The following is a 14,572-nucleotide window of genomic DNA, read 5'->3' as shown; positions in this document are numbered from 1 at the left end:
ACTGATCCTTTCTCCTCATTTAAACACAAGTTAGTCTTCCATATATCAATCTTTTTCCCCTCTTGTAGTTTGTATACAGTAGCATCACTTCTCTGTAGCATTAGAAGGGAACTATAGACAAAATATCAGAGGAGGGGACTGTGATGTAAAAAGACAAATGTACCTAAATAAAAATAGATTGACCTTTGTTATCTCTCCTAATTATCTGTTTGGTACTGGCTCATACACAAAAAAATCTTTTTAAATATAACAAATCTCCTCTCAATGTACTTCTCTCCTTGATCCTCCAGCAAAGTTATGAGGGTTCACTTATGACAGTGAACAATGGCAATTGCAGCAGAACATCATGATGTTATTGAGGAGGAGGAAAAGATTGAGAGAGAATGTCCACATAATGCACACCAAACAAAATAGGCCATACCCTGAATTCTTCAGTCAACACTCACACAGGGAACAATCCTGGGGCACATCTCCTCTTTGCCCCGTATGTTCTACAGTCACTTACACAAGAACAAATGCGTATGTGAAATCATTCTGAATCACCAGCATCTTTCATCACTTCACTGATACCAAAGATTGCGTATGGCATAAGGCAATGGTGAATCAAGCCTCATGATCTTTACAGGCAGTTTTGCCTGAGAGAGTACTGGCAGATATTGAAACAGAACAAATAGCACCAAAGTACAGCTAAATGAACAAATTTACAACTTGAGATTTGCTCATGGCATTCCTTCCTATAAATTAGCTCGTGGTGTAAAAAAAAGCTAAATTTAACTTGACCACATGTAAAAAACTTGGTGCGCAAGAATATTTCTGAACCAATGAGCTGTGTGCACGTCTGTGGCAACTGAGGTAGATTTTTTTCCTTGTTCCAAATATGTTCCCACATATACTTATTTACGTTCTCAGCAACGCTAAACGAACTTGTCTTTTCAGTCTCTTTCAAGGCAGGCATTTTGGCTAACTCTTTGACACAGGAAGTGCGTCTTCTTCATCCCCAGGTTGCGTAGGCTTGCTGTTTCCTCTTAAGGTTAAAAACGAGTATCTCAGTCCTCCTGCCATACTAAACAAAAGAGAATGAACAGAGGTGTCAGATATACCTGATGTTGTATATACCATTTTATAGGTATGTAGTTTTCCTTCCAAAGGATTAAAGAATGCCAGCTAGCATAAATTAGGAGTGCCTGAGAGCTACGTAAGCCATCTGAAAAACGAGCCCTGAGTAGACAAAGATCAATTATCAGTTGCTCCCAACAGATTAATACAAACAGATGTAACAGTTCATCCAAACACAAAAAGTAAAAACTCGTAAGTCATAACTCATATTCAGTGGGCACAACTCATTCAGTCAGTGCTCTCACTTCCCACGCCACTTGGCTTTTACTTGAAAGCCTCGCAGCTCAGAACTGCTGCTCATAAAAAAAAGAATGAACTCAACCCCACATTGTAAAACTGCAGGCATGTTTCCATAGTTAAGATCTTACCACAGTAAGATTCAACATCTGAGAACAGACATGATGTCCTGGTTTCAGCTGGGACATAGTTATTTTTCTGCCTAGTAGCTGGTATAGTGCCGTGTTTTGGATTTAGTATGAGAATAATGTTGATAACACACTGCTGTTTTAGTTGTTGCTAAGTTGTGCTTACACTAAGTCAAGGACTTTTCAGCTTCTCATGCTCTACCGATTGAGAAGGCTGGAGATGATACACAAGAAGCTGAGAGGGGGCACAACCAGGACAGCTGACCCCAACCAACCTAAGGGATATGCCATACCATATGACGTCATGCTCAACATATAAAGCTGGGGGAAGAAGAAGGAAGGGGGGACATTCGGAGTGATGCCGTTTGTCTTCCCAAGTAACCGTTATGCGTGATGGAGCTTCTTCTTCTTCTTCTTCTTCTTCTTCTTCTTCTTCTTCTTCTTCTTCTTCTTCTTCTTCTATGTTATTTCAATTATTAAACTGTTCTTAACTCAACCCATAAGTGTTCTCATTTTTACTCCTCTGATTCTCTCCCCCATCCCACTGGGGCAGGGAGAGTGAGCGAGCCACTGCATGGTGCTCAGTTGCCACCTGGGGTAAAACCACGACACAGGAAAAGACGTAACTAATTGTAATGAACTTTATATTCTGAGGCAGCGCGTCCTCAGGCCGGTAGATTCAAAACTGCATCACCCAAGTGGGCCAAATCAAACGAAACATAAAACTATATCTCACTGACGAATCTTCTGCTTTAACAAATAAAAGCTATTCAAGTTCCACTCACCAAATATTTAGCCCTATAAAGTTTAACATGGAGAATATGTAATCTCCACCAATCAACATTCCGATGTAAGCGATGGATATATTCTGTAAAGAAACAAAAGCCATGCATTTATTCAAGTCAGTTTTCATCTCCAAGAATAAAAACGACATCAGTTAATTTACTTTTCTAAGGAAATAGCTATACTCTGTTGCTGGCCACTCTAAAATAAGCGTTTAAATTAGTTTCCTGCGATGTCAACCTTATGGGTAATCTAACAATGAAATAGAATAATAAAATCAGTATGTTTTCTAAAGGCATGCAATGCACTGAGAGTGACTTTTTGGGGAAAAAAAAGAAAAAAAAAGAAAAAGAAAGGGAAAAGAAAAAAAAAAGAAAAAAAAAGAAAATTAGCTATTTGATGTTATGTAAAATGGAGCTATGGCCACCTTCTGAAAATGTACTTCTTTTTAATCTTTGGAAGGCTTATTTCAAATCCTATTTCTTAAAAGCAGGTTTTGGGTTCTCAAGCATAAAAATTGTGCTTTACAGTTACAATAAGAGCTCTTTACTATTGCTTTAAAAGGGTTACCTCCTTACTTTGCCAAGTAAATGTGCACTGAAAGCACTTGGCTCAAGTTCAAGGCAGGCACAGTTTAAAGTTAAAGATTCTACCCCTCACCCCGCCCCCATCAAGTTTTGGGAAAATTGTCCCCTATAGACAGAAGGAAAGCTATAGAACTGTGTGATCATTTTACCAACACTTTGTTGGTTTCAAATGTTTTAGCAGTTAGCCTGGACAATGACATCACTTCTACCGATTTCTACTGGGGACTACTGCATCATAAAGTGCTTTTCAACTTTAAAGCTGTTCAAAATGTCTCAAGGACTAATTATTACTCGGAAAATAGAAATAGTGTTGCTCTATCTTAATGGTTCAATGCAGACATATAAAATTTAAAAGAATACTTTCAGGACCACAGAATGAAAACTACTAGATTAATCTTGCCAGCTTTCAAAAAAAAACAACTGTAGAAAGAAAAGTACCATGCGGATTTTGCTATGCTGGAGGCATTGCTTCCCTGAGTCACACACGAAGGGGAGCACGGAGGACTGTTATTCCTGTGCCTAAGCTAGTTTGGATTCTGATAGTTCTTTGGCCCATAACTGCACATCTTTTGCTAAAACTCTTCCAGCTTACAGCTCCGTGCTCCTCTCCAAATTGGCCTACAGCAAGTTGCTTGTGCAGTTAGTGATCTTCCCAGCTCAGACATGCTGGCCTTATCAACACAAAGGAATTTGCACAGGTTTTAAATTAAACTGAGTTAGAGTAAACAGACTGTTAGGACACCAAGTTCAGTTTTTAAGACAGGCATGTTTTGGTGTTGATCAAATTGACCAGAATTTATACAAACCAAAATAAAATAGTCTATTCAGCTAGAATACAAGTTCTCACACAGAGACAGAAGCAGTTAACCATAAAGCAATGAACTCCTTACCAGAGCTTAGCCATTATTCTGTATCTATGAATGCCCTACTTATTAGCAGCAATGGAAACTAGTTCAGCCCAAAGTGAAAGTGGGTTAGTCGTATCAGTTAGCAATAAATTTGCACCAGGCCACCCTGACTAATTCACAGTAACTTGATAAGGAACAGAAGCAAGTGATAGTAACTGATGAAATGTGATTAAACATACACCTTTTAAAGTGGTTCAAGTTTCGCATGTAGGAAAAATAAAAATAAATCAATACTCACATTGCTTTCTAGAGTATACCTGCGCTTCAGTGGAAGAAAATAAGGTCACTTTGTTGTGTGGATCTCCAAAATGTATGGCCCAAGCAGTGTCTAGTATTAGCCCTCATTTTGAGTTTCCAGCTCAAAGCACAATCAGGATCACTGCTGAGTCAATGCTCCCGCCTGTCTACTTGAGCATTCTCATCTCCTTCTTCTCCATAACTCACCTTGATGGCACCAACTACTGTTGTTGTAAGCGCAGAATTGTAGTGACTGCATAGGACAGTAGAATACATCAAGAGAAACCTAAATAAAGCAAAGGAGAAAATTTTATAAATTCCTTCCAGGGAGCTCAGAAGTTTAGCAACACTTTGAAATGTTCAGTATTTTCTGGATCAGTATTTTGCTGGGATCTTCAATCCCACCTGTTCCAAACCCTAAAAAAAGATTTTGTGGATCTGTATTTTAAGTTAATGATGTGCATATACTGAGTACTCAAAATACATGTTAAAATGTGCTGCTTGAGCTCTAGCAGAGTTATCCCTGTTTTCTATGCTTCTTAAATGTCAGTATTTGAAGTTAGTTTGACCCCTTGGTTGGTGACGTGTGAAAGAGCAGAACAGGATCCAACTCACTTTTTTATTCTTGCTTTGACTGCAGTTCCCACAGGAACAAAGCATTGTTTCATTACTTTTGAGTCTCCCATACTTTTCCAGGTACTTTAAAGAACAAACGCACTGAAACAGTTCCTGTACTAAAGGGCTTACATTCTATGAACTGCAAAGAAGAAGTTAAATAATCAGAAGAGATGGCCGGCAGAGATATACTGAGTACAGAAAGTAAAAAGCTAAATGTCATGTTGTTGACCACTGTACTTGTAAAGTCAACAACATAGATAGTACTGAAACAGTTACTTACACTATTAGAAATAATTAAAAGACAAGATGGAAGCTTGGGAGAAAAATGTATTTTCTTTGAATTTTAACGTAACTTACTAGCGAGTCTTACATTTGAGATTTGCAATTTGAAACACTGTCAATAAAATGTCTTACTTGATTGCCCTGTGTCCTTACCCCAACAAGCAGGAAAGAAGAAATTGAAAGACAAATAAAAAATTTGTCCAGTGCTGGAAATGTGTTGCCTATTAAGGAAAAGAAAGAGAGAGAGAGAATTACGTGCTATATAATCAACTGTAAACACATATAAAATATAGTTAATATGAAAATGTGCAAAATCACAAAATATATTTGATTTATATTATAATTTCAAAATGTTTATATTACTGCTGGAAACAGTTTGATGCATTTAACTACAGAGACAACAGGACGACAGCACCCATGATACCTCAACACATTCTTGTAACATATACAACAGTGCAGATATAAAACTGCATGCTGTAAGCAACGAACACAAATAGAATACAGAGAATCTGTGTTAATATCAGACAGAAAGAAAAGCAAATAAAGAAATAACCTCCTTGAAATCTATTTCATACCATAGATTCATTCATGAACAGCTTTCAAGGTCTGAGCCTGCATTTTTGAGCTCAAAAGTAGATTAAATAAGCATTACTAAGTCTCTCATCAATGAAGGTCAATGAGAAGGCTAAATCATCACTTTGAAGTCTACTCCTTAGTGACATACAGCAAACAAACACACAGCGCCACACAACAGTCACTAAGAAACATGTCACAGATTCTTTTCCACCTCTAGTAACTCCAGGATACGCCTCATTTTAATCTGGTTAGTTTAAAGTCACCTGTATCAGCACAAAACTCAGCAAAGGCTGAACACATCCCTGAGAAACTTGGTAAAGGCTATTAGTCCATGCTGCGGCCAGCCGAGTCTCCAGCACCTGAGGTAACAGATTAGAGGGATCTCGGGCAGCTCTGCCCTGCTGGAATTGTGCTGGTGTGCAATAACAAACTGCAAAGTATTACCAAGAGACATTCTAGGGCTTCATTTCTCTTCCACAGCATCATGCTCTCCTGTCCTCCTAGTCAGCCAGCTGGTGAAGGAGAAGTGAGTAACTGGGACACTCACACACTGCAGTCTCTACAAGATGTGGTAGTTACTGCTCCAGAAAAAGCTAGAGGGGCAGAAGCAATCTCCCTATCACATAGCGTTCTAATATTTTGACTGGCAAAAGGTACATGCTGTGCATTGTCTGTGATGAATCAAGGCAAAAATCTCTGCTAGGGTAAAAGCAAGCCAACTTCTACAGCCTGAAAATCTGCTAAATGCAGGTGTTATATCTACAACGATTTGTTGACTTTTCATCAGTATTTTTCAATTTTCTACCTTTTTTCTGTGATTTAATCTCTGTGCATCACATTGACACTAGTTATCCACACCATTTAATGGGACTTTTAATATTAAGTGACCAAGCCAATGCATATGCACAATAGACACTATGCATTTCTCAGATTTTTTTTTTCCCCAGGTAATTGAGCATTAAACTGTTTGTGCCAAATCAACATGTGGGCACAACACACTCTTTATTTTTCCTGTGGAATAAATGTAGCAAGAAGGTAAATTTCCCTGTCTAGCTCTCCCAAGAGGACGCCAGCCATGACTGCTGAGAAAGCAGTTGAAACCTTACAGCCATACAAACTTGGCCTCCACTAAGTCTGCCAAGAAGGGCATGAGCTACGTTTTCCTAAACTGGTACAAGGTCACGCTGGACTGACGTCACAAGATGAAATTTCACACTCAAAGCAGATCTAAAGCCATCAATTTTTAGGGAATGACAATTTTTCCACTTAAAGCAGACTTGTAACAACACAATGACAAAATTATGTGAGTCCAGGGCACAACACCACACAACAAAGGACACTGGAATGATTTATGACACCCACAAGCTCTGTAATAATTTTCAGTGGCCAATCTCAAATATTTCCAAAGGAGAACAGGAGTCTCTAGACTCATTTTAGTGGTAAGAAAAAGGCAACTCAGCAAGTCTGTGAGGGAGCCAGAAAAATAACACAAACCTCCTGGTCTGATACTTTACATGCTAGGACATACTGCCTACGGTATTATACTGTATTATGATCAGCTATGGAGAGTCATGCTGTCGTTCTGTAAGAATGTAAAATATAGGTTACCAAACTAGACTGAGACTAAACAGGAATCTGTTCTGTGCATCAGAATGAGAGAAGGACTGGAAATTGTCTGGTTTTGGTATTTGCAATCTCATTTTAGAGCATGTGGTAAATCACAGTGCAGGTGGATTCCCAACCAATTGCTCTAGCTGAGAATCCCCAGTCATATATTAGTGCTTAAACAAAGACTCATGTAAGGGCTATCACACCCTTATATGTGAAGCTTCAGCTTCTCCTCAGAGTGAATAATTGTAAGTTCTTACCTGTGAAGGGAAGTCCAAGTCACATATTTCAAATACTAGTCACTAACATGGAGGTAGGATTACCTCTTTAAAAAAACAAACAAACAAAAAACCCCACCCCCTAACTGAAAAAACAGAACAAAATACCGTTATCAGGCTGAAATATGGAATATTGCTCTTTACCTGCTGAAAGTCTCCAGTAGAAAAGCTAATAATAACTGTTGGAACCACCATGAAACAAGCATTATAGAAAAGGACACCGTATTTTCCCAACTCCTGTGAAAAACGAAACATAGTGTTTGGAATTACAAGCCACTTGTGAGCAAAATACTAATATTACTCTGGCAATCCTTCTGACATTATTGTCAATGAGCAGACAAAACATAATACACTTCAATTTAAAATACAAGCTTGCAATCGTTGGATTCAGTGTTTAGTACTGAGCTGCATTTCCACTTCAGTCACTTTGTATATTCATCAGAATATTACTGCTCTGCTATACCTGGGGAAGTTTCTATACAACACCAGCTAGTCAGAAACTGTCCAAGGCACTGGTCCAGAACCGCTTTGCGTGTTAGACTGCAGATAAGTCTCTGCCTGGCCAAGGGATTACCCATTCCATCTACTGCAAACCAACCACAAAAGCATAGGGCAGGAAAATTAATGAAGCCTGACTCCTAGATGGAGCATCTGTAATCACTGGTAACTGATGTCACTTCAAGCAACTTGAGGGATGCCATATATCCTGTTGGTTAACTTGCTTGACACAAAGGCTGAAAATTAGGGGAATGAAAAAGCAGCCTTCCCTTCCTCCAGATTCAGCAATGCTACGTAGCAAATCTCTGCTACGTAGTTTATCTCTTGCTTTAAAATGAAACCTCGTATTTTGCAGAAACCTGTGAGGTCGTTAAGTGCTGCTCTTAAAGAAAAATACGGAGTCTGGATTCGATGTGACTCCTGAGACTATTAAAAGATATGTATTTCCACTGTACAGACTGACCCACAAAAGTCAATGCAAAGCCTCTATCCAGCATCTCCAAGACTGCTCTTTGCTACTGCTCGGTATGTTTTCATGGCACTGTATTTGAAGAGCAGTCTGCTCAATGTTTACACAAAGTATAAGGTATCAAGATATGGCCTCAATTTTTGGGTTTGGTGTAGACCTGCTTTTAGATAGCCAAAAAAGATACCAGTTGTTATTGACTCAAACTGGTCAGATCTCTGTTCCTACCCACAACTCTATTTTACATAAACCTCACTTAAAGTGTGTTTCTAGTCAAAAAGTCATCTTCCTTAGATATATGTATCAAATTTAGAGGTAAACAATTTGCTTTTGGTTTGGATTTATTTTATTTTTTAGCCAAAACCAACGTTTTAAAGCCACTACAAACTCTGCCTAAAAGACTCGGGAAAAAATAAAATACACTGTTTATCTAAGCCTGGCCTGAGATACTAATAACAAGTTCTTCCCAAGGTGTTCTGTATTAAGGATGCATATATCAACTGAAATATGACAGCAAATCAAACTATTTATAACTTTATGTTCATAAAGTCATATAATAAGTAACCCACTGTTACCATATTGTCATAATGTTAAATTCAATCTAATCACCCCACAGTTACCTTTGGATCAATTTTCTGCTTTGTGTAAACTCCATTTGCTGCTGTGAAGATATCATTTAGCAATACAAACGTGTAGCCCTCCAGATTAAAAGACAGATCAGACCTGGGAAAGAAATATTATATTGTAAATAAGCAAACAGTATACAATGCATTGCACTATCTTGTTTACCTAGAGAAATATCATAAATGAGGAAATGCAAATCCTGAAAATTCCAGCAAGTCACAGGTTTTGCTTTAAGCCTTCTTTGTAAGTCAAGGTACTTTACATTTCTCCAGTCACAGGACCCTCACAAATGAGTCATTAGAGAGTTCCCAGAACTCAGTGCGGAAGTGGCAGGAAATGTTCAGTTTTCATTCTGTGAAAAATTCCATCAATCCTGACAACCTGCCCAATTATTACTGAGTATACTTATCTATTTCTTTTAACTTCTTTTAAAAAGTAGCTAGGGAATGACTACTTGTTTTTTACAGTCAGACCAGACATATTGTCATCCTTTCTGTTTTGACTAGTTACCTCATGGATATAGGGAAATTCATTTAATAGGACATGGCTCTATCCGAGTCACATCACATGGAAATTATTTACCTTTGTACATAGCAAAGCCAAGAAACAAAAAATAACATTACATTTCCAGTTAAGTAAAGGAGTACCCAAACAGAAAAAAAACAGATGAGACTAACACACGAGTGCTTTGTAAACTTAATCTCAAATTTGAACTTGTTAAAAGTGATTAAAAAAATAGATGTTGCCTAATTCAAAACAGTATTTGACAACCAAAAGATCAGTCTTTCTACTCAGAACAAGAATATACTTTTCTGAGATTATTAATATACACTGATACTATGAAATAAAAGCAGCGTTCCTCACACAGTTTTAACTTGCTTCATATATGACCCTGTAAACATGGAAAACCCAGGGGGAAAAAAGAAACACCCAAATACTTCCAGCTGGAGTTAAATTTTTCCTTTTGTATTCCTGCACCTCCCAATGATGTCAGTAGAGAGATTTTCCAAATCAACTTAATTCAGAGTAACTGATGTCAACTTAGGTTTACTTGGCAATTAACAAGGAAGAAAATCCTCCTGTTGTCCCTCCTCTCATAATGTGACATCGTATAACAAATGAAAACCTTACCCAGCTGCTATGAAAGCCCCAAGAATGATGGCAAATACGCTGACTATAATACTCAGTGGGTATCGTTTCCTGTAGACAAAAATTAGACAGTTCATATTTTCATTATTTGAAGAGAAGATTAAATGGCTGTCTGCCTGAAGTTTCAAATCAATTAGTAATCATAGAACATTTAACAGGAGGGCACAGTCTTGATAACCATACGGAAGCAATGTGATTGACTATGTGCCACACTGTCAGACTTTGGCCCTGAGAACAGAGATTGAAAAAGCATTGTAAGCACTCTGCTGCTAGATAATTTTAAGAGTAAAGATTAAAGGTTTAAAGTAACAGGCTGGAACAAACTGTAATTTACTGTGTATTGGTACTCATAACGGACATATTTCAGTGTCTTCCAGTAATCCAATAAAGGAAAATCACTACACATCTCTTGTGTAGTTTTTCATCTCACCCTTCTTGGGGAAGATGCTGTACAGTACACTATCTGGGCTATTTTTCAAATAGATACTTATTTTGAAGTCAAACTGAAACCTTGTACTTGGCGGAGAAAGCACAGAAGCTATTATATTCTTCAGTACGTCTACATAAGCACTGCCACAGAGTAGGGAAAAGCATACCATAAAACTATCCTGCTTCTTATATCTGTATTACTTTATGTAGGAATGTCTTAAGTATTCTTGCACCATACTCCAATGCGACTTACAGACATTCCCCATGTCATTCTCTCAGGCCAGCCCCTAGCACTGAGCTGGGCTGTGAGAAAAGATCCATCAAAACCAAATGTCTCGGAGAAATTCTCTGTGTCAAAGGAGCAGAGATGTGGACTGCTGTCCCAACAACAAAGCCGTATGCAGTCTCTAGATATATTAGGCTTTAATCATAATGAATCCCAACAGTAACAACCCAAACCTTGACTACTTTTCAAATCCTGAAGTAAGCCAGCATAGACTCTCTGGAGTCCTTTCATTTTCAGCCCTGAGGAAATACACTGCAGCAGTCTGTACGAATACAGCATTCTGCTCTTAAGCTTCTCTTAGGTTAGGATGTTGCTTGCACTCACACACCACATTGCTGTGGTCCAGCTGAGAACTGATGACCATCTCACTGACTCACACTTTCCTCACTTCCTAGCAGGCCAACAGCAGAAGACAGAAAGTTCTGCTTTCCCTGTAAGAACTTGTAACTAGAAAAGAATCCTGGAGCATCCCCAAATATGAATCACATTGATCAACTGCTGCTTCAGCCAAAAGGAGATGCCAATCTACTTGGAGGCTTTTTGAAAAGCTTTTCCCCTGACCATCACTCTCATGTTGCCTGGGTTCAGCTTCAGCAAGCTGCTTTTCCCCTTGTGACCTTGCCTTATCCAAGCACAAGCCATCTGGATAGAACTATGACAGTGACAAAGTATGACATATTTATATTCCTGTTCTTCCAAATCGGTACAACTGAAACTAGTGATCCCAAGCTGCAATAGCATACATGTCTTAATTTCTCATCAAAAATAACTGATGTATCTATAATTAAGGAGTTTGCTGATCTAACAGCACACTGCTAGACACCATTTTGCTTCATTAAACTGGTATGTTTTCAGACTTGACCCAGAAGGCTACTCTACATAAGCAGACTGCCATACTATCACCACTGTTTTGAGACGTAAGGGTCTGTCTCTCTGAAGCAGTTTGCAGCTTCGGGGCCTCCGAGATGAGACACAAACCATAATCGCTAAAAGAAGTGTGTGAGTCATGCTCTGCTTACCTGATGCCTGTGCAACAGTCAAGAGAATGAGCTGTGTAAATGAGAGCAAGCTGAATTTTTTTTCCTGTATTCACTAAACTGCATGTACCTATGTCTTCAAAAAAGCTACATAAACCCACCCCTCTATTTCTCAGTAAAAAGCACTCATTCAATATTCTAATGAGATGCCACAAGTAATCCATTTGATATGATGTAAAATAAGGGTATCTTAAATGAAAAAAAAAAAAAGGATCACCCAAGTATGATGATTTCCAGCAGTAAAGTAAGTGGAATGGTAAACTTCCTGAGCACTGTAAACATCGGCAAACTGTCAAAAAAAAAAAAAATCCAAGCACAGCATCAGATTAACAGCATTTTTATGTTCCAATTCTTATCTAATTTTACTAAGCAGCGGATGAAACCATTAGTCCAGCAATAAGCAACCAAAACAAATTCCCAGCCACTTAGCATACATAAAAAAAATGTCAGTCTGACACTAGAGGCAGATTAGACAACCAAATCATTAAATAATAACAAGATAAGCCAGTTTGTAAAATAATGCAACTGGCTACCTTCAAAAGGCCCCTCTGCATCAGTGAAATGAAATGTAAAAGCTGTTTTCTACCTAGTATAGCCCCTATGAAATAATTCTTCCTGTAGAATTTATGGGCAGGGTAAGTAAAAATTATTTCTATTGTAAACTTAAAGGACACACAGTAAACCTGCCTCTGAAAACATGTAACAGAAATAAAATACAAAGCAAACGTGCTTAGTAAACAAGCTGTACTTTCAAAAAAGTAAAATAAATCCAGAAGAAAAAAAACAGAGAAAGTACAAGAAATATCACACGTGGGATCAGCTGCAACTACCAAACAAACAACATCTCGCTGGTCTACAAAAAGTGATGCAGTTGGAAACCTTTTTGATTAATTTGAGGAAACACTTGCATCTGACACTTTGGAAATCTGACAGCATGGCCATATGGACCAATTTATCCTCTGTTTAAGATAACTATTAGCCACTGCATTAATAAATGATACAAATCCTAACACAGAGTTTAACCAGTTTAGAAGAGACGTTTTGAAGTTATGCATAGGACCACCTACACCTTACAGACAACCCAAACAAGGTGGAAAATTCCACAATGCAAACAAATGTCACATAAGGTAACAAAACGCAATGCAACAAAATGTCAATGGTAGAAACTGCAGCCATTCTTACTTTTCTGTTATAAAAATCAGTTATGAATAGTAAATCTAAAAGAAGTATGTCAGTCATAGGAGGAGGAGATGTTTAAAATAACCTAATAAACTTTTTATTTTAAAATTACGGTTAGGGAAACAGGGGAAAGAAGAACCCATGAATCAAACTTTTACAGGATTGAAACTACTTCCATATTCACATTGACTGAAGTGCTACTAGGGACAGCACTGCCAAAGTCCGTATGCCTGCCTGAACAGTCACTTCAGTAGAACAACTTCTGAATGTGTACAACAAAGAGCTGCAGAACCAGGTGCTTAACGTTTCAAAGTTACGAAATGCTGAAAACCTGCAAGATTCTGTCTTTTGGTTTAGCTTACTATCAAATTCTCAGAAGCCTGTAATAACACACAAGAAACCACCGCAACGGTAGTGCGTGTATCCTCCAATCCTGGTGCAGCTGTCATACTTCTACACTCCTCTTCCACAGAAAATTTGGTCAGTCAATCTACTACAGCAGGGCCTCTACATAGCTTACACCCTTCTAGCACCAGCATGTAAGCAACTCTCATGGATCTATGCTCACGGGCATACAGGAGTCAGCGAGCCCTTTAGCAATCTGCCCACAACCTGCTCTTGGTGCTCAGCAGGGCTACGCCGCCGCCACCATCCCACTACACAGTAGTTTTTCCATCTCTTGGTGTGTCCTAAATAACCTGCACTGACATCGTGGTACAATCTTTCCCATATTCTTCTTCCTTACAGCTTTCAAACTCTCTGATTAGGACACCCCGGAAAAGCTGGACGTTTGGGTATGAGATGAAAGTGAAAGCACTTTCATTGTCACAAGGAGTATTGTGATTTTCTGTCAGTACAGGCCTAGCTAAGCCCCCCATAAAAGCAGCAGACAACTTGTAAAGAGATTAAATGTTTTGGGTGAGAGTTTCATAATAGTATCAGGAGTTTAGACAGACAGACAGACATCATATGCACTTAAGTCCCTATGCAGTGCCTTTTTTTTTAGTGTTTATTTTTTACCTCCACAAAAAAGAAAACGGTAAAACCTAAACAGTCTACTTACAACGTCCATTTACTGTACCTGAGTTTGCCGGTACTTGATAATCCACTTATGTGGTTTCCAACATAAATCAGAGGCAGAGGAAACAACTGTGACAAAATTAAAAGCACAACTCAGATTATTATGTTTTGAAGTACTGTTGAGAAACTTTATTTGATAGAACTGTAGTATCAGATGTACTTTTAGCAAGAAAGAGGGCTTTTTTAAGGAAAAAAATGTAACTATGCTGCAAACTGATCTGCAGCTCTCATTCACGTGACTGTTCACGACCACAGCTTCACTGATTTCATTAGAAGAGTCACAATCTACCTCTAATGAGACTCAGACTCCATTTAGTGTAAATGTTAATCAGTTTTATTTTAATTACTATAATCCTCAGATTAATACTCATTCCAACATTTGAATTTTAGGTATAAAAGTAATACTAATAACAGTAACTAAATAAGCAAGAGAACAGGTGGAATAAATGAATAAGTAAGCTGTACG

General features: G+C 38.2%; 1 protein-coding gene across 1 annotated transcript; it reads right to left on the bottom strand.

Moving 5' to 3' along the window:
- Positions 1-960: 960 nt before the first annotated feature.
- On the bottom strand, positions 961-14,175 carry SLC35D2 (solute carrier family 35 (UDP-GlcNAc/UDP-glucose transporter), member D2; the record flags this gene model as incomplete). Its single annotated transcript, XM_009581436.1, has 9 exons — positions 961-1,063; positions 2,267-2,349; positions 4,204-4,282; positions 5,050-5,117; positions 7,503-7,595; positions 8,943-9,045; positions 10,078-10,146; positions 12,065-12,136; positions 14,108-14,175. Coding segments are annotated over 9 exons (738 nt in total), but the record flags the coding sequence as incomplete, so codon positions are not given.
- Between the last annotated feature and the right edge of the window lie 397 nt (positions 14,176-14,572).

Source organism: Fulmarus glacialis, unplaced genomic scaffold (genome assembly GCF_000690835.1).
Source record: "Fulmarus glacialis isolate BGI_N327 unplaced genomic scaffold, ASM69083v1 scaffold48037, whole genome shotgun sequence".
NCBI classification, from domain to species: Eukaryota; Metazoa; Chordata; class Aves; order Procellariiformes; family Procellariidae; genus Fulmarus; species Fulmarus glacialis.
This window is presented reverse-complemented; position numbering and strand designations above follow the sequence as displayed.